Source organism: Microcaecilia unicolor, chromosome 3, assembly GCF_901765095.1.
Source record: "Microcaecilia unicolor chromosome 3, aMicUni1.1, whole genome shotgun sequence".
Taxonomy (NCBI): Eukaryota; Metazoa; Chordata; class Amphibia; order Gymnophiona; family Siphonopidae; genus Microcaecilia; species Microcaecilia unicolor.
Window position 1 is genome coordinate 508,379,519 of NC_044033.1, and position 26,645 is coordinate 508,406,163.

At 46.0% G+C, this 26,645-nt stretch overlaps 1 protein-coding gene across 7 annotated transcripts in view; it reads left to right on the forward strand.

The window, feature by feature from the left end:
- Window positions 1-544: 544 nt before the first annotated feature.
- Window positions 545-26,645, forward strand: part of SYNCRIP (synaptotagmin binding cytoplasmic RNA interacting protein) — a 147,315-nt gene continuing 121,214 nt past the window's right edge. For 2 of the 7 annotated variants that reach the window (XM_030199122.1, XM_030199124.1), the window contains exons 1-4: window positions 2,302-2,511; window positions 3,858-4,017; window positions 15,424-15,542; window positions 25,460-25,567. In XM_030199122.1, the coding sequence (XP_030054982.1) occupies window positions 3,870-4,017; window positions 15,424-15,542; window positions 25,460-25,567 (375 nt within the window). In that variant the 5' untranslated portion in view covers window positions 2,302-2,511; window positions 3,858-3,869. Of the gene's footprint in view, window positions 1,277-2,298; window positions 2,512-2,942; window positions 3,557-3,857; window positions 4,018-15,423; window positions 15,543-25,459; window positions 25,568-26,645 lie in introns of those variants that run through there. The other 5 variants (XM_030199120.1, XM_030199123.1, XM_030199117.1 and 2 more) reach the window with 5 other exon arrangements.

Here is a 26,645-nt window from a genome sequence, read left to right on the forward strand (position 1 = left end):
AACTACCAGACAAGCAATATGAAAATCACAGTTTGTCCCCCTCCCCCAAACAAATTAAGGCAAAGCAGGTACAGCAAAAGCTAGAAAAATACGTTGCCTTGTATTAAGCCCTTTTCTTTAAATAAAAAAGAAGGAATAGGTAGCGGTCCCCAACATATCTAGTAAACTGCTTTAACTTACTTTCTTACCTGTCTCTAATGCTTTAAAAATAACAATACAGATTATCCATGCTTGTGTATCATGTTTAAGCCCCCGCCCTCATTTTTTTTGCTTCTCTGTATTATTAGTACCTTAAACACCCTCCTCTCACCTACCAACACCCATCCTGTTAGAATATCAATGAAATGCTTTGATGTCCCCATGCATACCCCCACCCTCCCACTCTGTCAGACTGTCAAAGTAATGCTTTGATGTTTCTCTTATATATACTATCTGCTACCTCATTTGCTTATTTCCAATCTGAGGAAGAAGGGCAACCTTCAAAAGCTAATCAAGAAATGTATTATGTCCAATAAAAAAGGTATCATCTTATTTTCTTTTCCATGTTTTATTTTGTTTGATTTCTGTTGATTACCTTAAACACAAAATCCTGAAGTCGAAGTTTAGGAGGAAACAGGAGATGCAGCTAGATCCTAAAGAAGCAGTACCCTTGTGTCATCTGGGTATGCCTTTTTTAAATTATTAATAATATATTTACCATGCAATACGAGAACTTCTATTCCTCCACTTGCTTTTAAACAGTGCGGATTACAAACACCAAATTTTACCCATCTCGAGCCAGACATTTAAAATATTTTCTAGGATTTCAAAAATGTCATAAGGTGGTTAACATTTAATTGCTCAATAGGGGAAAGAAGCAACAAAAGCCAGTTTAAAGCGTATTTTATGTGCACAAGGAAGAAAGAGTAACAAAAAAAAGAGAGATCGTTGACTCTTAGAAACCCCTATCACTGGAAGGTAACTCGGGGCCATACCATAAGTTATTCTAAATACTGTAATGCGTAACTTAAATCACAAAGACCACAAACAGTATTTCCGGGTTTTCCCCACCAGAAACCAACTCAATTTGCATCCAGATGCTTGCTTTTCTGACTTCCTTTTATTCAAAGAAGAGCAAAATCCCTGTATCCAGAGAAGCACGAAGGTCCCAAAGTCTTCCAACTACACAGTCCGGGAAGTTTAGAGGTAGAAAAAAACAAACAAACAAAAAAGAAGTCCTTTCGCTGACACAAAGATGGGAAACTCATTTCTGTACAGCAGCAAAATTCGGCAAAAGGTAAAAAACGGATACAGAGGGATCCTCCCGGATTCGATTTCCAAAAAGTTAATTTTTTTTTCTTTGCTCAGACGTTTACATGTGGACATTTTACATATATCTTCCAAAATAAATGTTTTTAGAAGAAGACAGCTGATGTAGTTAAAGCTGAGGATTCAGATCCGGGGGGGGGGGGGGGGGGGGGGGACGACAAATCTACAAGGAATGATCATTCTCGGCAAAAGGTAAAAAACGGATACAGCGGGATCCTCCCGGATTCCATTTCAAAGCCTTTTAAAAGTAAGTTTTTTTTTTCTTTGCCCAGATGTGGACATTTTACATATATCACAGATGTGGCTTTTACACCGTCCCATAATTCTCTTAACAACAGTAACCGCTGAAACTAATAATCCATGAACAGGCCAGCAGGGTTGGCAGGTGGTTCCTCTTCTGCACGAAAAGCGTCTACAGTATCCAACTATAGAGGACAAAATTGGGACGTAAAAGTTGGTGCTCTGTGTGTGGCTCCCAGAAGAACGCGATGACTTTTCCTCTACTTTCCCACGCAGCAACGTCGGCATTCAGCCGAATCCAACGAGAGGAGTTTACGGGACGTGGAGAGCGCGCGGCCGGGCACAAATGAGTCTAACCTACCAACGCGGTCTGGATAAAAACCGCTACAACCATCGCACAGCAAAAAAGATAAATCAGTAACAAAGCGTCGCCGCCTTGGGCTGCGCGCGGCCACTGCAAACCACCCAGCCCGGCGGGGTGAAGGCAGCGCGCGAGCTCCGAGTTGGGAGGGACGGCGGGTGGTGGTGGGGCGGAGAAAAGTGCGTGCGCGCGCGCCTCTGGAGAAATAAAAAAAAAAAGCCAGGGAAAAGGAGGAGAGAGCGCGCGAGCGGAGAACGGCGCCGCCTCGGCCCTTGCGGAGTGGCCCCGGAAACCCCGGCCGTGTGTGTGCGGTGGATGCTGGCGTTCTGGCGGGCGCGAGCACGCAGATTCGCGCTGGAAGGGGGGGGGGGCTCGGAGGAGCGAGCTCCAGAGACGGAGGCGAGCGCGGCGGCCGCTTTCGGGTTCTTGCAGTCGGCGTGAGCTCGGCCGCCATTTTAGAAAGAGCCACTCTCGGCGCCTGCTGTCACACAGGGAGCACGGGGTAGCTGCCGCACGCGAGACGCGCTCGTCCGGAGGGGAAGAGAAGAGAGAGAGAGAGAGCGGATCTGTTTCGGAAAGTCCTTCACGGTCCGTGTCGGAGGGTAAGGAGTGCTGAAAGTGGCGGTAGGCCCGGCAGGCTTGGTTACGTGGCTTTTAAGGAGTGCAGGGAGAGGGCAAAACGTGCGCGGTCTTATTTTCCCTCCCCTTCTTTCACCAACAAGAAAACCGGCTTTATGGGAAAAATGGATTCCAAAGAAGGGGGACTTAGGCCCCGGCCGCGTTTGACCGTGCCTTGGTAAACTGTAACTTCCCAGGAACCACCCTGTTTGGCCAAAAAAAAAAAAAAAAACCCCGCTTCCCTCGGCGGCACTTTCAGCTTTCCCGCTGGCTCCCAACTAGGCCGCGGCTGTGGGAAGAAGCAGCATGGCGGTAAAGGAGTTGGGGGTGGTGTGTGGTGAGCGCGCGCCGGCGGGCCCCCTCCCCCCCGCAAGCCTTTTAAAATGGGATTTCGCAAATGCCTTAAATGCTCCCTCCGCGCCCATTTACTTGGTGTAGTACGGCGGCGAGCCTCCTCCCTACCAGAGGGAGACGGCATGGCATGCTAGAGTTATTTCGGGATCTGGTTGGAGGAATAGCAATGGAAAAGGGCTTCCTGCGGTTTGTGTGCGGTGCCGATGACTAAAGCGGGCTGACTGCTGTTTAATTTTGCCTTAGCACTTTTGCACGCATGGTTGGAAGTGATTCTTATTCTGGAGGGGGTGCCTTGAGCTCCTCCGCCCTGGTTGCTGTCTGGCTTGTCAGTGCCTGGGCCCAGGCGTAGAGAGCACGTGTCTGCAGCAGGCTCGGGCCCTTCTTCGCCGGCACTGGGAGAGGCAGGTCGTCTTCGCAGCCCCTGGAGGTGGGGAAGCGCTTTGTTCGCTCGCTGCTGCGAGTGCTGGCTGAGCTCTCAAAGGTGCAAAACGATTTTACTCCTAGCTCGGGCGGGTGGATTTACTTTCTCGGCGTGTCCCTTGTGGGTTTCTTTTTAATGCGGAGGTGACGGGAAAGTTTTATATGAGCGGCCAGGAGAAGAGAGACCTCGCTGGATGATGTCATATATTCAGGATCCTCCGCTGTTCCCTGTGGCGTGATATTTTTAACTACAGGGTTAGTGCAATAAAGTTTATGCTAAATGAAAGTAGATTTAGACACCGGTAGAAGGTTCCTGTAGGTTTCAACGCGATCCTTTACCTTTTTAGGGCAAGATGTACTGCACTTCTTCCCCCATATACTGGCAGCAGGGAAAAGCCCTTTAGTACGTTGGTTCTAGGGTATTTTGCTCATTGTCCAATCTCAGCTTAATACTGTTGAGCTTTTCTAATACAGAGTAGTTGGCTGCGTGTGTTGCTTTTTGAATAGTTTAGCCCCTTCCCCCCCTTTTAACCTACTTGTTGTTGACTTCCAACAGATATAAGGTAACATGGCCACTGAGCATGTTAATGGGAATGGGACCGAAGAGCCCATGGATACTTCTGCTCCAGTTACACATTCTGAGCATTTCCAGACATTGCTTGATGCTGGTTTACCACAGAAAGTAGCTGAGAAACTAGATGAAATTTACATTGCTGGTAAGAAGTTGAGCTTAATTTTTTGTGTGTGTGTTGTAATATGGCACATTTTAAAGTAGTTCTGTTGTAGGAGTACAGGTGGGTACCTATGAGGCAATAGGAGAAGTTAATGCAGATAAAAGGTGCATCACCGTCTTTAAACATAGCCTGAGAAAGTGCTAAACAGTTTTTTGTTCACATTTATTATATATTTTCTATTTGTTACATTTGTACCCCGCGCTTTCCCACTCATGGCAGGCTCTATGCGGCAGGCAATGGAGGGTTAAGTGACTTGCCCAGAGTCACAAGGAGCTGCCTGTGCCGGGAATCGAACTCAGTTCCCCAGGACCAAAGTCCACCACCCTAACCACTAGGCCACTCCTTTTTTTTATATAAGTGTAATATGACTACATCCTGAGTTCATTCCTTGCTGTATCCTATCATTTTAGCTTTACTGTTAATCACAATTTTGTATTTTTTCCCCTTTGTAACGTGTGTATTTGATTTAAATAATAATTGGGAAGCTTCTGTACTAATAAAAAATATATATAACTGTGAAAAGGATAGCTGCCTGTTTTTAAACACTTTACATACAAAAATCCCAACTGGAAAGGTAAAACCTAAATTTGTGCTATAGACAACCAGTTGAAACAAAATCTATATACTTAAATAAGAGAAACTAAATTTTAATGCTAGAAAGGAGATGATGATCACTTTTATCAAGTCGCTACTCAGAACCTGAAGTCACGGTATTATGAACCGACTGTTAATAAAGGTTCTTTTCCCCTCCTTAAAATGTAAGTATCAATTGTGGAAAAATAAGTCCACCCATAAGTTATGACTTGGGAAGAGAGGAAGAAAAAAATAGTATGACATGAAAATCAAATGTGGTCTGTTCTATATCAAAGCTGGAGCAGTTCTCGCATATATTTCATTTAGGCAACCAGGCCTTGCATTTCATTGTTCCACTGTTTGTACTTGCACATAGCTGTCTTACCTGTAAGTACAGGAACTTCATTAAAATATTCCCAGATGGGGTGTCTCTTAATTACTTTCTACCTTGATAGACTTTTCCCTCTCTACAGGTACTAAAAATCAATCACAAATGTGTCTCATGCCTGTAGCAATATGATTTTTTGTTTCACTTTCTGTTACTTTTAGCTGTTCTTGCTTTTGTGTTTATACTCCTCCTTGCTCTGCACTCCATCTACCAAAATGCTCTACCCGTTGACCTTCACTGTACTTTTTAGAAGAGAGGAGGGCAACTTCGTATATAATAGGGCCACATGAATTTCAGTATTGCCCCTACTGGGACCTGTGGGATCAGTCTCCAAGGTGGAGGAACAAAGGATACTAAAAAATGGCAGAAACAGTCAACAGGAGTAGAGTAGAGCAATGACGCTTCCAAGAACATGATGGAGACAGAGATGTCATACACGGAATTTACTAAGGCTGTTATTCCAAAATCTAGATCGGACACGGTGCCGCATTCGAGAGCAGAGTATGCCTGCCTCAGGAGTTTAAAGACTATATATTAAAAACGTGTATTTAAACCAAAATGAAATGTCATATTGTTAAAACATAAAAACATCAAAAAAAGAGAAAATAAAAGGCAATACCATACTTTAACATAAAATAAGTCCAGGTAAACTGACATTCTCCAATCCAAAGGAAACATATGAATTATAAAAACAATGCATTATCTATATAAATGACAAGTGACCATCTCACCCGCAAATGCGAAATAGAGACGTCCCCCTCTGCCCCTACCTCGCGTCAAGACGTGATGACGTCAGAGGGCGGATCATAGAGGGAAACGGACGCTGCTGCTGGAGACGAAGCAACATCGCCGGCGCACCAACCTCCACCCCCCCCATTCCCGACGTCGTCGCTGTTCCCCTCCGTATTGGGCCCCCTGCACTGACATGAGAGAGCCTCTCGCCTCCGTGTGAAAGCGCTGCAAGCAGCGGCAGAGCGGGGGGGGGGGAGTGGTGGCGAGGAGGGTTGCTGGGCATGGGGGAGGGCAGGGGAAAGAGCTGGGGGGGGAAGGGAGGCCAAGGGAAAGAGGAGGGTTGCTGGATATGGGAGGAGGGCAGGAGAGAGAGGAGGGTCGGTGGACGGGGTGAGGCCAGGGGAGAGAGGAGGGCTGCTGGACATGGATGGAGCGGTGGGGAGGGTTGCTGGACATGGGGGGAGGGCAGGGGAGAGAGGATGGTTGGGGGGGGTGGGAGGCCAGGGGATACAGGAGGGCTGCTGGACATGGGGGGGAGGGCAGGGGAGAGAGGAGGTTTGCTGGGCATGGATGGAGATGCGAATTATTATATTTTGCAAAACACAAATCTCGCCCGTGGGCTTAACGGCTAGTATATTATATAAAAATGAATTATAAATACATCGATAATGGTGTTCTTATTTAGAAAAAAAGGAGACATATTCCCCCTTATTCTATATAGTGCACTTAGATTTAGGCGCCGAAATCGGCACAGATTCTATAACAACTTTTGTAACAATTGGCTTAAGCTAGAGTGCTGATTGCACTTAACAAGCAATAATGAGCACTAATTGTCACTGATTAGAATTTAGGCATGCAACTTGCTAAGCGTATTCTGTAACAATGTGCATCGAACTTTTAACGTGCAGAGGCAAAAAGGGGCATGATTATGGGCGTTTCATGGGCGTTATCAAACTTAGGTGCCTAGTTATAGAATATGGCCCAGTGTGCCTAAATCTACATGCTGAGGTTTACACCAGGTTTTCGTTGCGTAAATGGATGCGTGCAGATATCGGCGCGAAAATATCAACTAAGCATATTCTGTAATTGCCACCTAAATCTAGGTGCTGATTATAGAATACAAGTGCCAATTTGTTTTAGGTGCCATATATAGTATCTCCTCCATTATGGCTAAAAATTACGTTAGGTCTTAATCATATAGTGCTTTGTTGGTGATGATAGATTTTTATTTATTTTTTATGTTTGCTAGTGTTACAGAAAAAACACATACTAATACTCCATTACTGAGGAACACTATATCTCGACATCATGAATACATAATGGTCTCCAATTTAAAATTATGGTAAAACGTTCTGTCGTAGAGTAGGCTAATGTAGCAGAGACAACACACCAATTCTTCATTATTGAGGATACCTACCACCCAAAATTATAAATGCATAGCTGTTGATCTCCTAATTTACATTGTGGTGAAGTCAATGCAGATTAATTTAGAGTGCAATAAATCGATCATTGCTAAACAGGTATCTGAATGGGTGAATGACACCATGGGATACTGTGTATGTACAAGAAGTATAGCGGTCTGAATGAACGTAAAACTGGATATAAGATGGAGTGAAAAGCAAACAGTGCGCACATAGTGCTTTGGGAATTGCCAGACGTATAGAAAATGTAAAAAGCAATGCTGCTGTATGAGCACAACATAACAAAAAAAAAAAAATAGACTGCAGAAGGGGAGATGTGCAAACAATGTGATGAGTTGTGTGGGTGCTCTCTGCAATAAGAGACTGCAGCTATGGCAAAGGCCATATAGAGGGCAATGTGTAAACAGACTGTGGATATACTAGGTGTTAACATACGAGAGTATGGCAGTTGTAGTGCAAAAGAAAAAAAATGTGCCGTGTGAAAGAAGACAACAAGTATACCAAAAATAAAATGAGTGAAGAGACCAAAAACTGTCGCCACAGGCAAAATGTACAGAAAAGATGTACCTTCAAAAGTGCTATCCGCAAAAGCAAGACCAGAAGGTCTGCTGAAACAAAACTTGTGTAGCGAGAAAAAGTTTGTGCGAGTGCTTATATGCTGTCACTCAAGTGTTGGCGCCAAAAATGCGTACATGCGCTGTGATGTATCAGCGTGAACAGACAAGGAAACAAACATCAATGCTGCATTGGTGTTTTTATTGCACAGAGCACTCCACATGACTTTGTATCACATTGTTTGCACTTCTCCCTCCTGCAGTCTATTTTTTTGTTACGTTGTGCTCATACAGCAGCATTGCTTTTTGCATTTTCTATACGTTTGGCAATTCCCAAAGCACCATGTGCGCACTGTATGCTTTTCACTTCTTTATCTTATATCCATTTTTACGTTCATTCAGACTGCTATACTTCTTGTACATACACAGTATCCCATGGTGTCATTCACCCATTCAGGTACCTGTTAGCAGTGATGGATTTATTGCACTCTAAATTAATCTGCATTGACTCCTCACCACAAACCTGATTTCATTTAAATTAGATCACCCGCTGTGCATTTATATCTTTGGGTGCTAGCAGCCCTCGATAATGAAGCATTGGTATGTATTGTCTGCTACGTTGGCTTACTCTACAACAGAGCTTTTTTTACCGCGTCGGCCATGGTTCGGGGATTTGATGCGTTTGTTAGAAGGCGAGCCTCTGTGGCTGGGGGGCTCGGTGCTGTTGTGTCAGGGTCCAATTGTCATGCCGGATCCGGATCAGTGTTCTCTTACTGTGTGGCCCTTGAGAGGGAACGGTTAAGAAAAGGGTTTTCCCCTCAGGTGATTCAGACGATGCTGCAGTCTCGCAAACGTTCGACGTCTTTGGCCTATGTGCGTGTGTGGCGCATATTTGAAGATTGGTGTGGGGACCGGGCATGTGTCCCTTCGACAGCTTCTGTAGTGCATTTTAGATTTCTTGCAGGATGGTTTTGAGAAGGGTCTTTTATTGTCATCTTTGAAGGTGCAACTGGCTGCTTTGGCGTGTTTTCGGGGTAAAGTGCAGGGCAGGTCGGTTGCGTCTTCCCCGGATGTGGTCCGTTTTTTGAGGGGGGTGAAGTTGCTTCGTCCTGCTCAGCGGCCGGTAGTTCCTCAGTGGGATCTTAATGTCGTTCTTGACTCTTTGGCGGGTTCTCCTTTTGAGCCCTTGGAGTCTTGTTCGATAAAAGACCTTACTACGAAGGTGATCTTTTTGGTAGCTATATCGTCGGCTTGCCGGATTTCGAAACTTCAGGCTCTTTTTCATGTAGGCCTCCGTTTCTGTGGTTTTCTAAGGAAAAGGTTTCGCTGCGTCCAATGCCTTCGTTTTTGCCTAAGGTGGTATCCTCCTTTCATGTCAATCAGGTGATTTTGTTGCCGGTCTTGGGGGACCGGCCGGGGGATGCTTCTCAGCGTCGTTTGGCGAAATTGGATGTGAGCATATTGTTGAAGGTTTACTTGCGCAGGTCGGAGGAATTCAGGTCTTCGGACAGGTTATTTGTCCTTCATGGGGGGCCCAAGAAGGGAGCGGCTGCTTCTAAGGCATCTATAGTTCGGTGGTGGAAGGATGCCATCTCTTCGGCTTACATATTGCATGGCCGTACGGTGCCAGTGGGGCTCAAGGCACATTCCACTAGGGCAGTGATGGCGAACCTTTCAGAGACCGAGTGCCCAAACAGCAACCCAAAATCGAATTATTTATCGCAAAGTGCCGGTACTCATGGGCGGGGTCACCACATATGACTCCACCCCTATGATAGCCACACCCCTTACACCAGCCATGGCGCATATAAACAGACGACATTGAAAATATTATACTTGTATAGGAGAAATAAATAACATGACTTTTTTTTCATTATAAATCATTTCTGTAAGCTGTTACAGCTCCAGTATACCCAGTGCAAAATAAGACAGCAGATGTAAATTCTCAAATTGGACATATTCCAAACACTAAAATGAAGAAAAATTTTTTTCTACCTTTGTTGTCTCTGATTCTGCTGCTCTCTTAACTCCATTTCCAGGGCTTCCTTTCCATTTCTTTACTTTCCTCCTTTCGTCTTCATTTCTTGTCCTCCATCCATGTCCAGCAACCCTCCTCTCCCCTCTAGCCACAAATGTCCAGCCACCCTCCTCTCCCCCCTGCCCTCCCACCCAGCACCCAGTAGCACCCAGCATCAGGCCTCCCTCCCAGCACCCAGTAGCATCCAGCCTCCCTCGCTCCCACCAACCCAGCACCAGGCCTGCCTGCCTCCCTCCCAGCACCACCCAGTAGCACCCAGCAGGCCTCCCTCCCTCCCAGCACCAGAACTGCCTGCCTCCCTCCCACCCAGCACCAGGTCTGCCTGCCTCCCTCCCTCCCTCTTCCAACCAACAAAAAGCCACCAGACCGCCCGCCCTCCCTCCCAGCACCTCTCAGCACCAGCGCTCGCCCTCCTCCTCTGAAATTGAAAAGGCGTCTGCAGCGAAACGCGTGGTCTTTGCTTGTCTCTCAAGCTCTGGTCCTGCCCTCATAGACAGAAGCGAAGACCGAAGGCATGCCGAGCGAAGACCACGCGTTTCGCTGCAGCTGCCGACACCTTTTCAATTTCAGAGGAGGAGAGCGAGCGCGGGTGCTGAGAGGTGCTGGGAGGGAGGGCGGGCGGCCTAGTGACTTTTCGTTGGTTGGAGGAGGGAGGACGGGCAGCCTGGTGGCTTTTCGTTGGTTGGAGGCGGGCGGGCAGTCTGGTGGCTTTTCGTTAGTTGGTAGAGGGAGGTAGGGCGGGCGGCCTGGTGCCTCGTTCGTTGGAAGAGGGAGGGAGGGTGGGCAGCCTGGTGCTTCGTTCGTTGGAAGAGGGAGGGAGAGTGGGCGGAGCGGACAACCGACGGCGCGCGTGTCAAAGGAGAGGGCTCTGAGTGCCCTCTCTGGCACGCGAACCTATGGCACTAGGCACTAGGGGGATGGCGGCTTCTTGGGCAGAGAGTAGTTTTGTTCCACCGGTGGACATTTGTAGAGCGGCGGTGTGGTCCTCCCTGCATTCTTTTTGTCAAACATTAGAGTGGATGTACAGGCAAGGGAGGATGCCAGTTTTGGAGCTGCAGTCCTGTCCTCTGGGCTTCGCAGGTCCCACCCTTAGATATGTTTACTGCTTTGGTACGTCCCAAGCGTCTTGAACGGTCTGGAGGATTGCTGAGGAAGGTGAAATTAGGCCTTACCTGCTAATTTTCTTTCCTCTAGATCCTCCAAGACCGTTCAAGAGCCCACCCAGTGTATCGGACAGTTCAGTATGATTTCTTTAGACTTCAGTTGCTGATATTTCTAGTAGCTCCTGTGATTTGGGTCCTGGAGTTTTACTAAGGGCAGTTTGTGGTACCGTTTGTGCCCATCTGCAGTTGAATTCCCCCGTCTTAAGGGGAGGAGATCTGAGTGTGGATTCAGTGGTTTTGTTTAGGTGGAGGTGTTTTGTTCCTCTGCTTTGTTACTGTTTTACTGGTTAGTAGAAGGTCTGCACAGGCTACTTGTATAAGAAGTTTGTGTTCTCAGTCTCCCTCTGCTGGTAGGAGTGCATAACCCAAGCGTCTTGAACGGTCTGGAGGATCTAGAGGAAAGAAAATTAGCAGGTAAGGCCTAATTTCACCTTCCTCTGCAGCTACACAAACATAAGTTTATTTTTTTTTTTTATAATGTGTCACTGATTGTAGTATTTCACTTTTGGAATCTTGATTTGGTTCTGAGGAGATCTGCACTGCATTTTAACCAAGGTAAAAGCAACAGTTCGAGTTGATATGGCATTTTTAAATAGCTTAGACTTTGCAGATATCTGTAGTGCTGCTATAAGTTTGTGTTAGAGCTGGGCAAACCTATTAAATGACACCTCGTGCCATGTTAGGGGAGGGCTCCCTGGAGTACCTTGCTGGTTCTCCCTGTTTGCCACTTCCCCAGAGCAATTGGGGGCAGTACCTCTGCCCAGTGCTGCCTGGACTTGAATTTACACTAAAGACCAAATTAAGGGCCCTGTTCCTAAGGCATGCTAGCATTTTTAGCACGCACTAAAAGCTAGAGAGACCCATATATTCCTATGGGCATCTTTAGCATGCGCTAAAAACATTAGCACGCCCTTAGCTTAGTTAAACAGGGCCCTTAAAGTATTTTTGTGTGGAATGTAGATTCTCCGAGAACAAGCGGGCTGCTTGTTCTTACAAGTGGTTCGATGTCCGTGTCAGCCCAGGAAACGGCAAATATTCCACAGTAAAATTAAAGTGTTACCAGAGTCTTCTGGTGCGTGAACGACTTCCTGCCTGATGGGTGAGCGTGGCTCTTCAGTTTTCTTTTCTCTGCGTTGAGGTGCGGTAGCTTTTTGTTTCTGTGCTCCTCTCAGGTCCAGGAAAGTCTTCGAGTTTTTGCTTTTTTTTCTTCTAATTTTTTAATTTATTATCTTTGTTTAAGAAAAAAAGGGTCCCATTGTTTTAGTTTTCTTCCCTTTTTAAAGTTTCCTTTCTTTTTCGACTTTGCTGGTTTTAGGCCGCGCTGTCGGGTTATTCCCTTACTCTTTTTTGTGTGCCCTTTTTCTTTACAGGCACAATCACGTCTTTTTGATTTCGCCGAAGCTGTTTTCCCTTCCATGTCATCAAAGACACCCAGCGGCTTCAAATGTAGTACTCGGTGCAACCGGACCATCTCGGCTACCAATACCCACACCTGGTGTATCCAGCACCTTGGGCCCAACCATAGCCCAGCCGCTTGTAGTCTGTGTGTTCATATGAAGAAACAGACCCAAGCGTCTCGAGAAGCCCAACGAGAAAAGCTTTTTGGGGCTTGGTCTGGTCCTTCATCGACATCGGTACCGAGGCCGGCGGCATCGACGTCGGGAAGAGAGGTAATGGCTGCTGAGAGACCAACTCGCGCTGGGAGCAGTGAGGCGTCTAGTGGGTCTCCACCTTCCTCGAGGCCTCCTGTTATGCAGGCCCCCGGGACCAACCTTTGTCGGACCAGGCACCGAGGAGACGTGATGATTCCACGTCCTCCGTCGGTACCGAGGAGTCTCGACGGGCGTCAAGCGAAGGTGAAGAAGCACAGTCATCGTTCTCTTTGACACACGGTACTGGAAGCTCCGGGGTGTCAAGAGAGTCTGCGCCAAGAGGATCGCTCCCCCTCGATACAGGAGGTGCCAATGCGTCTGTCTCCTAGCAGCCCGATACCTGCTCCCAAGACTCCACGGATTCTGACATCACCTGTTGCACCGACCCCTCAGCCTTCTCTGATGGCGGCTCTCGACGAGTGCATCCGGGCCTTGTTTCCAAAACTTATGGAGGAACTGCTACGCCAGTCACCTTCAGTGTCAGGGGTGCTTGCGCCTTCTGTACCGTCTGCTGCAGCGGTGTCTGACCCTTCTCCTGTGGTGAGGTCCCCAACCGCGGTGCCACCCGCGGCATCGGCTGCCACCCAGGTCGACTGCCCTTTCGACATTGGTGGAGGGAGTTTCGTCGCAGTCAGACTGGGCGTCAGCCTCTCGACATCGCCATTGAGGACATCGCTCCTCGGCGTCAAGTCAGGTTCAGTGTCGAAGTACCTTAACAGAGGTCTTATCCGATACTGAGCAGGAGCGTTCGTGGGAGTCAGAGGAAGATCCCAAGTACTTTTCTTCTGATGAGTCCTATGGGATTCCCTCTGACCCTTCCCCTCCACCAGAGAGCCTTTCCTTTTCCTCTTTTGTCCGGGAAATGGCTAGGGCTATTCCCTTCCCTGCGGAGGTTGAGGATGAGACCAGTGCTGAGATGCTCAAAGACCTGGATTATTCTTCTAAAGAGGCTGTGACAGTCCCTCTGCATAAGGTACTGAAGGAAGTCCTTATAGGAAACTGGTCGGCCCCTCTGGCCCTGTGGTCCCAAAGAAAGCTGAACCCCAGTATTCGATCCATGGTGGACCTGGATTGATGAGGTCTCAGTTACCCCACAATTCTATGGTGGTGGACTCTGCCCTCAAGAGAGCCAGGAGTGCTAGAAGACTGTGCTTTGGCGCCCCCAGGCAGAGAAGCTAGGACTCTTGATTCTTTTGGGAGGAAGACGTATCAGGCCGCTATGTTCACTGCCACGATCCAATCGTACCAGCTCTTCACGAGCGTTCATTTGCGGGACTCGATAAGCCAGCTGTCCAACTTGGTTGATGCACTCCCTCCGGAGCAAGCCAAGCCTTTTCGCCAGGTGGTCAGGCAGCAGAAGGCGTGTCGAAAATTCCTGGCCAGGGGTAACATAGTAGATGACGACAGAGAAAGACCTGTACGGTCCATCCAGTCTGCCCAACTGGCGAAAAGGCTTGGCTTGCTCCAGAGGGAGTGCATCAACCAAGCTAGACAGTTGCCTTATCGAGTCCCACAAATGAACGTCAGAGGAGGGGCGGGCACAGGAAGAAGGAGAGAGACGTCAGTGGAGGCAGAAGTGATCGACGATCAGCTGTTTCATCCCGTGCAGCGCCTTCACACACAGGTGAGAGGCGCTGCACGGCCATTAAGGCGGAGGGGGGGGGGCCGGTGGAGGGGGAGCGGCGGCAACGAACTTGGGGCGGGGCACGGGGTGGAGGATGGCGGGAGGCGGAGCAGTGGTGGGAGACGGAGAGAAGAGCGAGACAAGAAGGGAGGGGGGCCTGGCGCTGCAAAAGTTTCAGTTTTTATTTTAATACGGGCGGAAGCGGGGAACAGCGGCGATCTCGGGGGGGGGGGGCAAGGCCGTCCATACATGATGCTTCTGACGAGCGCCTTTGCCCCCTCCCAATCCTTTTTTGAGGTATGTTTAGTTTTGTAGTGATGCAGGGGGAAGCGGGGAGCCACGTGTTTGTGGTTTGTTTTTTTTGTTGTTGTTGTTTTGACGTTTGTGGCATGCGCAGAGCAGCCAGCATAACATAACGCCTGGCTGCTCTGCGCATGATTTAGGGGCTGATTACCGACGGGGATTATGAATCTTTGATACATTGTACTTTTCAATACCGCACCGAACGTGTGCGACTTGTTTTTTTGGTGCATGCTTCGTTTTTTCAAATTCGTTAAGGAGTTTACATTTTAGAATTTTTTACGTATGGTTGATGCATCTGGGCCTGACTGGTAAATCTCCTTTTAATTTCTTGTCTTGTTCTGCCAAAATTTTTATTCTGATGGGTTTATTTTTGTATAATTCCACCTTTATGTATTTTTATTAATTTAGGTTTACCTCACACCTTGTTCAGTAGTAGCTCAAGGTGGGTTACATTCTTTCTTTCCCTGTCCTCAGAGGGCTTACAAACTAAGGGCCCTGTTTACTAAGGCGCACTAGTGTTTTTAGCGTGTGCTAAATGCTAAAGACACCCATATATTCCTGTGGGTGTCCTTAGCGTTTAGTGTGCGCTAAAAGCGCTGGTAGCGCAGCTTAGTAAACAGGGCCCTAAGTTTGTTCCTGAGGCAATGGAGGGTGATTTGCCGAGGATCACAAGGTGCATCAGTAGGCTTGTACTTGTTACCAGCCCAATTTTCTAACCACATATATGCTTCCTTAATCCTTTTTCATTTTGAAAGGTTTGGGTCATTTCTGGGTTCTTACTGGCACAAAAATGATTACATATGTTCAGTTTTAATGCTGGTGATAAGTATGTTAACCATTTCCCTTTTGTGTTCTGTGTAGAATATGTTGTAGTAATTCATTTATTATTGAAAGGACAGATGTTTTTGTTAAAAGTACACTGACATGCATTTCTTTACAGGGTTAGTTGCGCATAGCGATCTGGATGAAAGAGCTATTGAAGCTTTAAAGGAATTTAATGAAGATGGTGCTTTAGCAGTGCTGCAACAATTTAAGGACAGCGATCTGTCGCATGTTCAGGTAATAGTGATAAAGAGAAATTCATATGCTGATGAAAAACTAAGTTTTCTTGACCATCCCAGTTTGTAGTTCTGTTTCATATTAGTGTTAAATTCTGAGCATTGTGGGATTATTAGGATGTAAATTCTGTCTGTTTGTATTTCTTGACGTAACTGTTCCAAAACGTTGTGTTGGCTGCGTTTGCTAACCAATTTAAAAATGTTCTAGTGATGAAAGCTATTTTTAGTGGATGATTTAGAAGAATCATTTAGTACATAAGTACAAAAGCATCGCCATACTGGGACAGATCAAAAGTCTATTGAGCCCAGCATCCTGTTCACAGCAGTGGCCAGTACAGGTCACAAGTACCTGGCAATTGCAAAAGAGTAAAGTAGATAAGTGGTGGATTTGTCCAACTCCACCTTAATAATGGTTTATGTGTTTTCTGTTAAGAACTTGGCCAAACCCTTTTTTTTAACCCTGCTTTTTACCACTTTTTCTGACATTGAATTCCAAAGCTTAATTACAGGTTGAGTGACAGCATATTTTCTTTGATCTAAATGTGTAATTTAATAACTTCATTGTGTGCTCTGTAGTCTTTGTACTTTTGGAACGAGTAAATTATCAATTCAGATCTATCTGTTCCACTCCATGCATGTTTTTATAGACCTCTATCGTATCTTTCCTTAGCTGTGTCTTCTCCAAACTAAAGATCCCTAGCCTCTTAAGCCTTTCTTCATAGGGAAGTCATTCCATCCCTTTTATCACTTTGGTTGCCTTCTGTGTACCTTTTCTAATGTCTTTCTTTGAGGACAAGTGGACCTTTGCTCCCGCTGCGCGAGTGTAGTACCCTCAGTCTCTTTTTATTTTTTTTTCCCCCCTGCGGAGCCGTGCTTGGGGAGGGACTGGTGCAGCTGCTGCAGCTGCAAGTTGCTCAGGCATCAAGGGTGCTTGCATCAGTTGCGGATCAGTCCCAGATACTTCCTGAGGCTCAGCCACAGGTACTTCCTGAGGCTCAGCCCATGCCTGTGCAGAGATCCTCGACATTGGCGTCTTGAAGGGTGTCGACAGGTTTCCCAGGTTTGAAGACTGCTGCAGTAACCACAAGGCTTCTACTCCACTCTGGTGGTCAGATCCACCCTCAAACGATCTAGGAGTTCCAGGACTCATGCCTTGGCACCCCCAGGTAGAGAGGCTCAGACACTGGACTCATTTTGGAGGAAAGCTTTTCAGGCCTCGATGCTTATTTCCCGCATCCAGTCCTACCAGCTGTACACAAGCCTTTACTTTGCAGTCTTTGGTCCGCAGTACACTGAGGTGTATTTTCAAAGCATTTAGACTTACAAAGTTACATGGTAACATACGGAACTTTGTAAGTCTAAGTGCTTTAAAAATGATCCCCTAAGTCTTTGCAGTTTCTTTCCCACAGAAGCAGGCCGCAGAGTGTTGCCCGTTGGCTAGTAAGCGGTTGGAGTGTTGCAAATATCTGGCCAGGGGCGCATACGATTCTTTTGATATAGCATCTCATGGGTTTGGGTATACATAGGCTTCTGTAGCTGCATATCTCTGACCTAGAGCCAGTGGTTCAGGAGAGGTTGGCAGACATTCCTTACCAAGGTGACAACCTGTTTGGGGATAAGGTAGACGAGGTTATGAATCTCATCAAGAAACATACAGATACCATCCAAACTCTCTCTGCAACCTCCAGCTTCCTCTTTTGGGAGGTTTTACAGTGGGCCTAGGCAGCAACTGTACAACAGTGAGGTATAGGTTTCCACCATTTCACTCAGTGCAGTTTCCCCAGGCCCAGCTTGCTTGGCCTTACCAGTCCTGCCCTCAGAGGCCCCAGCTGGCTCCCCAGTCGAAGCAAGGGACAAGCTTTTGACTGACTCCAGGAGAGCATAGCCGCACTCCAAAGTAACCATTCCTGATGGCTTACGGGTAGAATGGAACCTGAATTTTTACCAACATAGATGGATCCTTGTAATCACCGACCGGTGGGTTCTTCAAATGAGTCGGTCTCAGTTACGCTCTGCATTGGCATTAAAGACCACCAAACTGCCTACTGGGACACCGGCTGTCAACACAAGCAGGTACTTGTTGCAAGCCAGGTTGAACCTGGCCATCAGGGCAAGAAGAAAAGGGATTCCATTCCAGATAATTTCTTGTGGGGGGATTTTGTCCAATCCTAGACCTAAGGGTCCTGAGCAAATTTCTGGTCTAGGATGGGACAAAATCCTAGCCAACAATGCGAGTATAACTTGTGCTTATGTTGTGATGTGGAGAAAAGCCCTCAGAAACTGGAGGCAGCCTGCCTGAGGTTTTGAACGTGGTTATGGACTTGAGCTTTGAACTATAACACACGCTCGGATTCTATCATTGGGCATAAAAACTCCACAGAGCACTAGCATGTAAATTTAGCTGTATTTAAATCACTACTCACAGCACTAGCATATAGCTTTGGCTGTAGTTAAATCACTTCAAAGGTTTCCTTCTGAGAACAACCCTACCAGCAGCAACAAAAAAAGTAAACTTGCACTTAGCTTTAGTGAAGCACTCTTTGTTAAACGTTCGACGGGGACCACCACAACAAAACACAAGGCTTCAGGAATGGAGTGCTCAACTGCAATGCTGAAGGTCTAAATAAACAGAAGTTACCATAAGATATTGTTAATAGAGGTGAGAAAATGCACAAAATGTGTCACCCACGGACAAACATACTTAGAGCGGAAGCGCTGAAAATCTAAGATGGCGCCTCAGCGTCAACGTTTGAACAGCTGATTTAAATCATTCAATTATGGTAATGAAAGTGAAAAAGGCTATTGGTAATAACAATAGAAAATGTGCCAATCAATGGAATTATTAAGTCCATTGCGTTCTAATGCGTTATCAAAGATACACTTTGCTTCCCTTCTTTGCAATCTTAATTTGCTATTCCCGCCTCTGTGAGGTGATTCAATTTTATCAATAACAAAGTACCGCAGGTCTTCAAATCTATGATTGTTTGCAATGCAGTGTTCAACTAATGGTTTCTTACGTACTGATCTGCGAATGTTAGATCTGTGTTCCAAAGTTCTCGTCTTCAGTGATCTAGTTGTCATGCCTATGTAGGTCTTTTTGCATAGACAACTTAAAGAATAAACAACGTGATCTGATAAGCAATTTGTAAAATGAAATAGCTTGTGTAATTTGTCGGTCCTGAGATTGAGAAATTGTTTCGTCTGTGTGATGATAGCACAAATCTGGCAAAGACCGCACTTCAAGTGACCGCTGATTTGCTTGGGCTTACTTTTATTTAAGGGTCTTAAATCAGCAGGGCTAATAAGCTCCTTGATGTTGTTGGTCCTTGAGAAGGCAATGCGTAGATTAATATTCTGAAATGCAGGGGTAGATTGCATGATCTCCCATCTGTTCTTAACTCACCTTAAAAGTGATTTAAGTGTTCCTGCAAAACAGGAAATGAGGGCGGGACGCAGAGAGAGAAGGGGAAAGGTGAACGCGAGGCTGCTGTACTGTGCTTCTCTTCCTCTCAGCTGGCATTACTTTAAAGCGCTGCCTCCGTCGACCTCGGGGGTGAGTGGCGGCCTCGGGGAGGGGAGCATGTGAGCGTCAGGCCTGGGGGGGATGCGGGAGCGACTGCGCGTTGACCCTGTGTTTGGGTGGGTGGGAGGGGTTGCAGTTGCTGGGGTTCTGTGAACTGTGAGGGAGTGTGGGATGCGGGTTCCATATGTGAAATGGGCGGCGAGGGGCAGGGGGAGATCGCGCGTCGTGGAGTGTCAGTGCTCCGCCCTTGTCACCACGTAGTGACGCGAGGGCGGGGCACACAGTCATGGACAAAAAGGATATCTCTACGCCTCACACTTCTGGTTGAGGCTTCATTTAGAACGTTGGGGTTGTGAATTATGTGCAGAAGGGACGTGGCTGAGGGCGGGTCTATGAGTGACATTGAGTGGTGCTGACAGCCTAGCCTACCAACAGTGTAGGGTTTCAGTGTTTCCCTGCCACAGAGTGAGCTTCAGAATGTTGGAGGTGAGAATTATTTATATAGATTGTTGGCTAGAGTTTCATATATCCAAGTATTAGGTTACACAATCTTCACTCTAGCATACACTGCGATATTTTTGGATTATTTTCTCATGGGACAAAATCCCCCCACAAGGAATTACCTGGAATAGAATCCCTTTTCTTCTTGCCCTGATGGCATGGGTTCAACCGCACTAGTAGATGCAATTCAGATTCCACCAGAGTTCTCATGCCCTTCTCTGGTGGACAGTTCGATCAAATTTGACTGTGGGACTACCATTCCAAATTCCACCTCCTCAGACGGTGTTAACAGATAAGGAGCTCATGTAGATGGGCTTCACACCCAGGGAACTTGGTCTGCTCATGAAACAGATGTTCATATCCTCGAGCTGAGGGCCATTTGGAACGTTCTAAAGGCTTTCAGAGATCAGCTACAGAACCAAATTATTTTCATACTAATGGACAACAAAGTTGCAATGTAAACAAGCAGGGTGTTAACAGGTTTGGTTTCCTTCCACTTGTATCAGGAAGCAGTGAGCATTTGGCAGTGAGCTCTCCTTCACAGAATGGTACTTAGAGCTACATACCTACCAGGAAAGGGCAACTGCCTGGCGGACAGACTGAGCAGGGTTTTGCAACCGCACGAGTGGTCTCTCAACATGCATGCAAGATCTGAGCGTGGAGCACTCCCTTGGAGGATTTTTTTTTTTTTTACCACTCATCTCCTACAACAACGTCCACTAGTTCTGTTCCAGGCTCAGCTCACATGACAGACTACTGTGCCTTTTTTCTACATTGGTGGAAGGGACTTCTGTATGTGTGTATCCTCTGAAACCTCTCATACAGGAGACTTTGCTGAAACTCAAGTAAGTCCATGGGACTATGATCCTGATTGTGCCTTAACTGGTCAGGGAAGATCTGGTTTCCTCCTCTTTGAAGATCATGGAGATTGGAATATTTTCCGACCCTAACCACGCAGATCAAGGGTTCTCTCCTGCATCCCAACCTGCAATCCCTGGCCTTCGTGGCTTGAATGTTGATAACATAGAATTTGAATTCTTGGACTTGCTGGAGGGAGTCTCCCGCATTTTGCTGGCTTCCAGGAAAGAGTCCACTAAGAGGTGTTACTCATTTAAGTGGATGAGGTTTGCTATCTGGTGCAAGGCCAAGGCTTTAGATTCTTTTACCTGCCCTACACAAAAGCTTCCAAGTTTATTTACTATACCACCCAATGGCAGCCTTCTGGACAGTTTACAAACTAATACATATAAACATTAAATGAGACATACTATGGACGAACAGATATGAAGGCGGGGGTGGAACTACAATGTTGAAAGGAAAGAAACATATTGACACACAAGGAATGGGAGGCTCTGTGAGGTTAGCGGGATCCCTGACTGAAAATTGGAGAGCCAAAGGTTCAGCTAAAAGCATCTTTTAAAAAGGTAGGTTTTGAGGTCTGCCATAAACTTTAATGATTACTGTAATCTTATATCCTGGAACAGCATTTCAAAGTTGAGGTCCCTGAACTGAAAAAGAGGCGTGCCTAATATTTTTGTGAGTAATGACACAATATGAGGGGATAAGTAACTGGTTTTGTTGGGCAGACTAGAGAGATCTTGGAGGACTACTTTGAGAGAGATAAGGGTTCTGCTTGAATACCTCCTGCACCTTTCTGAGTCTGGTTTGAAAACCAACTCTGTAAGGGTTCGTCTAAGTGAAATTGGTGCTTATCACCGTGTGGGAGGTAGCCCATCTCTGTACAGCCTCTAGTTGTTTCCTTCATGAGAGGTTTGTCAGTGACAGAGCCATCTGTCAGACCTCCAACTGTCATGGGATCTCAACATGGTCCTCACCCAGCTGATGAAAGCTCCTTTTAAGCCATTTGATTCCTCTCATTTGAAGTATTTGACCTGGAAAGTTGCGTTTTGGTGGTGTGAGCTTCAGGCCCTAGTAGCTGATCCAGTTTATACTGTTTCACCACAATAGGGTAGTTCTCCGCACGCACCCTAAGATCCTTCCTAAGGTAGTGTCAGAGTTCCATCTTGATCAATCGTCCTATCAACATTTTTCTCAAAACCAAATGCCCATCCTGACAAGACTGTTCTGCATCCTGCAAGTGAGCCATAGCGGACTAAAGCCCATAAATAGTCCACCCAGCTTTTTGTTTCTTTTGACGCAAACCAGATGGGAGTAGCTATCGGCAACACACAATTTCGAATTGGCTAACAGGTTGCATCTCTTTTACTTATGCCCAGGCTGGGCTGACTCTGGAGGGTCATGTGAAGGCTCATAACGTCAGAGCCATGGGTACATCGGTAGTCCATTTGTGTTCAGCTTTCGTAGAGGAGATTTGCAAATCTGCTACGTGGTCATCTGTATGCATGTTGTTAACATCTCATTACTACCTTGAGCAGGATACCTGACCTGATACCCGGTTTGGGCAGGCAGTTCTGAAAACTTGCTGTGTGTCTAGAATTTAACTCCAACCCCTAGGCCCAGTTTTGTTTAGTTCAAGGCTGCGCCTTCATAGCTCATATGTTCATATTTTCAGGTTAATTGACTTCCAGTCCTCAACGTTTCGAGTCCTAGAATTGTTGTTTTCGGTGAGCCTGGTAGCTAGGGATTCCCAGCTGTGGGAATACAAAGGCTTGCTTGTTCTCTGAGAAAGCGAGTTACTTGCCTGTAGCAGGTGTTCTCCGAGGACAGCAGGCCAAGCATTCTCACATACCCTCCCACCTGTCCTTGCAGTTGAATTCTCTAGCTATCGTATATTACTGAGGGACCTGCGCATGTGCCATGGGACACTACTAGAAAGTTCTTAGTCTTGTTATTCAACTCCGTTTCCCCCCCCCAGGCCTGTTTTATTCTGTTCTAGGCTGCACTGTCACACAGTTTGTATATAGTTTCATATTAATCTGTGTTTTGACCACGCCGTTGCGAGATTACATTGACCAGTAATTGTTTTCGGTGAGCCTGGTAGCTAGGGATTCCCACGTGAGAATTACTGCCTTACTTGTCCTCAGAGAAAGCGAAGATACTTAAATACTTGTAGCAGGTATTCTCTGAGGACAGCAGGTCATATATTCTCACATACCCTCCCACCTCCCCTTGGAGTTGTCTCCTTTTTGTAGTACGTTTTAGTATTCTACTGCAGGTCCCGCAGTCTTGCGGTGAGCAGGAAGACATTCGTGTGTGTTCTTAAAGCTCTCTAAAGCTTTTTACAAGCTCCAGAATAGGCAATGCGGACCGTGTTACCCACATGTAAGAATATATGGCTTGCTGTCCTCTGAGAATAGCTACTACAGGTAAGTATCTTCACTTTGCCATTATGTCCTTATTTTTCAATAAAGACTTCCTTTGGGAGGGGGGGACGGGAGATCCTTACTTGCATGAGTCTGAGGAATTCTATAAGGTAAAGATGTATGGAGATGTAGCAGGTTCTTGGAAAGGAACTTGGGTGCCGCAGGACTCCCCACTGTCTCTGACACTGTTTAATATTCTGATGCAACCTTTACCACAGTGCTTAGAGAACTCTAATATACAATCTTACTTTAGGTAATACAGTACATGAATCTAATCTCTCTAGATGTTTAGACGTCCCCACTTATGCTCCGGCAGTCAGAACTGTCCAATCTGTGCAGCTGGCAGCAGTGTCCCCGAGCTGCTGCTGCTACTACTGTCGTTTTGTCTCCTCCCCCCCCCCCCCCCCCCCCCCCCTGCTGAATGTGCTTGGTTCTCATGTATATTCTAAAACTGAACATGAGGGTATAATTGGAGGGCAGCAGGTCTGGGACAGTGCTGCTGGCTGCAGAGCTTGGAATGTACTGGCTGTCAGACTGGAGGAGGTAGTAGTCTTCAGCTGGTGGGGCTTGGGGATCTCTGCCAGCTGAGGTGTTTGTTTTTCATTTTGGTGCAGGGCTCCGAGGCAGGATGAAAAAATCTGGTGCCCACCCAAAATCAGCCTTCTGGATACACCACTGCTTTTCAGATGCTGTAGCATAATCTGTTTACCTGCAGGCACAACAGCAAATGTACCACCACCTGTTCCAGAAGATTTGCCATGTACAGACTCTTGTGACCCTTCATTCCCTGGAGTCAAGGTCTCCTATATGCATTCCTGCCAATCCTCTTTTGTCGAAAGTCATCCAAAATGTTCTCTGGGACTGAGTTACATAAAGAATATAAGAGTAGCCATAGTGGGTCAGACCAATGGTGCTTCTAGCCCAGTATCTTGTTTTTCAACATTGGCCAAGCCAGGTCACAAGTATCTGGCAGAAACCCAAATTGTGGTAGCACTCCATAGTAAAAATCCCAGGGCAAGCAGTTGCTTCCCATGTCTGCCTCAATAGACTATGGACTTTTCCTCCAGGAAACCTTTTTTAAACTCGGTTATGCTAACTGCTATTACCACATCCTCCTGCAAAGAGTTCCAGAGCTTAACTATTCGTTGAGTGAAAAAATATTTCCTACTATTTGTTTTAAAAGTATTTCCATGTAACGTCCTCTCGATGTAAAACTCCCTTGGTTAAATCCATGTTGGCTTTGTTCTGTTAAACCATGATTATCTCAATGTTCAGTACTTCTGTTCTTTATAATGGCGCTGGGCAAAATGGTAGAAATTGACATCAGACTCGCCGGTCTGCAGTTGATACTAATTACACCTGGAATGTTTTTAATAAAAGCTTGTGCTTTGAAACTATAAACTTTTGAGTTCCTGATTTAAATAGTGACTAGGCTGTCTGTGCACCTCACTAGTTACCTCGCTAGTTACTCCCATCTCTAAATCATTTAATATATTTATAAATGATTTAGAGATGGGAGTAACTAGCAAGGTAATTAAATTTGCTGATGACAGTTATTCAAATTTGTTAAATCGCGACAGGATTGTGAAAAATTACAAGAGGACCTTACGTGACTGGGAGACTGGGCAGCTAAATGGCAGATGACGTTTAATGTGAGCAAGTGCAAGGTGATGCATGTGGGAAAAAAAGAACCCAAATTATAGCTACGCCATGCAAGGTTCCACGTTAGGAGTTACGGACCAAGAAAGGGATCTGGGTGTCGTCGATAATACGCTGAAACCTTCTGCTCAGTGTGCTGCTGCGACTAGGAAAGCGAATAGAATGTTGGGTATTATTAGGAAAGGTATGGAAAACAGGTGTGAGGCTGTTATAATGCCGTTGTATCGCTCCATGGTGCGACCGCACCTTGAGTATTGTGTTCAGTTCTGGTCGCCGCATCTCAAGAAAGATATAGTAGAATTGGAAAAGGTGCAGCGAAGGGCGACTAAAATGATAGCGGGGATGGGACGACTTCCCTATGAAGAAAGATTAAGAAGGCTAGGGCTATTCAGCTTGGAGAAGAGACGGCTGAGAGGAGACATGATAGAGGTATATAAAATAATGGGTGGAGTGGAACAGGTGGATGTGAAGCGTCTGTTCATGCTTTCCAAAAATACTAGGGCTAGGGGGCATGCGATGAAACTACAGTGTAGTAAATTTAGAACAAATCGGAGAAAATTTTTCTTCACCCAACGTATAATTAAACTCTGGAATTCGTTGCCGGAGAAAGTGGTGAAGGCGGTTAGCTTAGCAGAGTTTAAAAAGGGGTTGGACGGTTTCCTAAAGGACAAGTCCATAAACTGCTACTAAATGGACTTGGGAAAAATCCACCGTTCCAGGAATAACATGTATAGAATGTTTGTACGTTTGGGAAGCTTGCCAGGTGCCCTTGGCCTGGATTGGCCGCTGTCGTGGACAGGATGCTGGGCTCGATGGACCCTTGGTCTTTTCCCAGTATGGCATTACTTATGTAGTGAAAAGTTAGTATCTTGGTAGGTTTTTGATATCAATCTAAACTCTTAACACTTGCACTTAAGTGATTTGAAATGTCTGAAATGATCTCTCTTGCAGAACAAAAGTGCCTTTCTATGTGGAGTTATGAAAACATACAGGCAAAGAGAGAAACAGGGGACCAAAGTGGCAGATTCTAGTAAAGGGCCAGATGAATCAAAAATAAAGGTATGTATCAAAGAGGTTTTCTTTTTTTTTTTTTTTTTAATAATCTGCCGTTTGGAAAATTCTCCAAGAGTGGAAAACATGTTAAACATTATTCAAAATCAAGTAATACATAGATAGTTTTAAGATTGTAAGCTCTTTGAGCAGGGACTGTCCTTCTATGTTTGAATTGTACAGCGCTGCGTAACCCTAGTAGCGCTTTAGAAATGGTTGTTGTTGTTGTAAGTTGATAATGAAAAATCTTGGCTTTCACATACATTTTTGATTTTTCTTTTTTGTAAAAGTGAAAATGAATTTAAACAGGGCAATGATACTTCTGCTTCCCCAAATCTGTCAGGTGTGTATATAAGAACTGACTCATCATATATGCAGGGGAAAAAATAGGTATGGGAGCAGCACACACACAAATGCCGCAGCCATGACTGCATGAACACTGCTGATGGAGAGGGAGCTGAATCCATTGACAGTCAGAATTGCTGCTGGAACCATGCTTTAGAAGGGAGGCCAGAATTACTGTCATAGATCAGTCTTTGTAGTGGAAGTGAGTTGGAGGGATCCCAAAGCTGCCATTGGGGAATGAGGCCAGAGCAGTCACTGAGGGAAATAGTATAGGGAACTGTCTAAAAAACACTGGAGGGGTGAAGCAAAGGGATATATGTAAGGGGGGGGGGGGCGGTTCTGGGAGATGGAAGTAAAAATTAAAAGTGAGTGAGCTGTGAAGGGAGAAAGGTGGTTAAAAAAAGAGGAGATGCTGGGAGAGAGGAAAGATTGAGGAAATAGGATGAAAGAAAAGGGGATGTGGTCAATAACTTTTTCATCCTGCCCTTTATATAAATAGTATAGGAATCCCTGTTCCTAATATACCCTCCTGTTTACTAAGCCGCACTAGTAGCTGCCTTGTGATAATGCTGACACAGCCCATTCACTTTGAATGGGCTGTGAGTGCATTGCCGCGCGTCAGCTGCTAGCGCGGCTTAGTAAACAGCTGGGATACTTTGTTATTAAGTACTACTGTATCATAAATATTTTAAATATAAGTATGGAATGTTTTTTTTTTTAATACTTGTTTCTGTCCACCAAA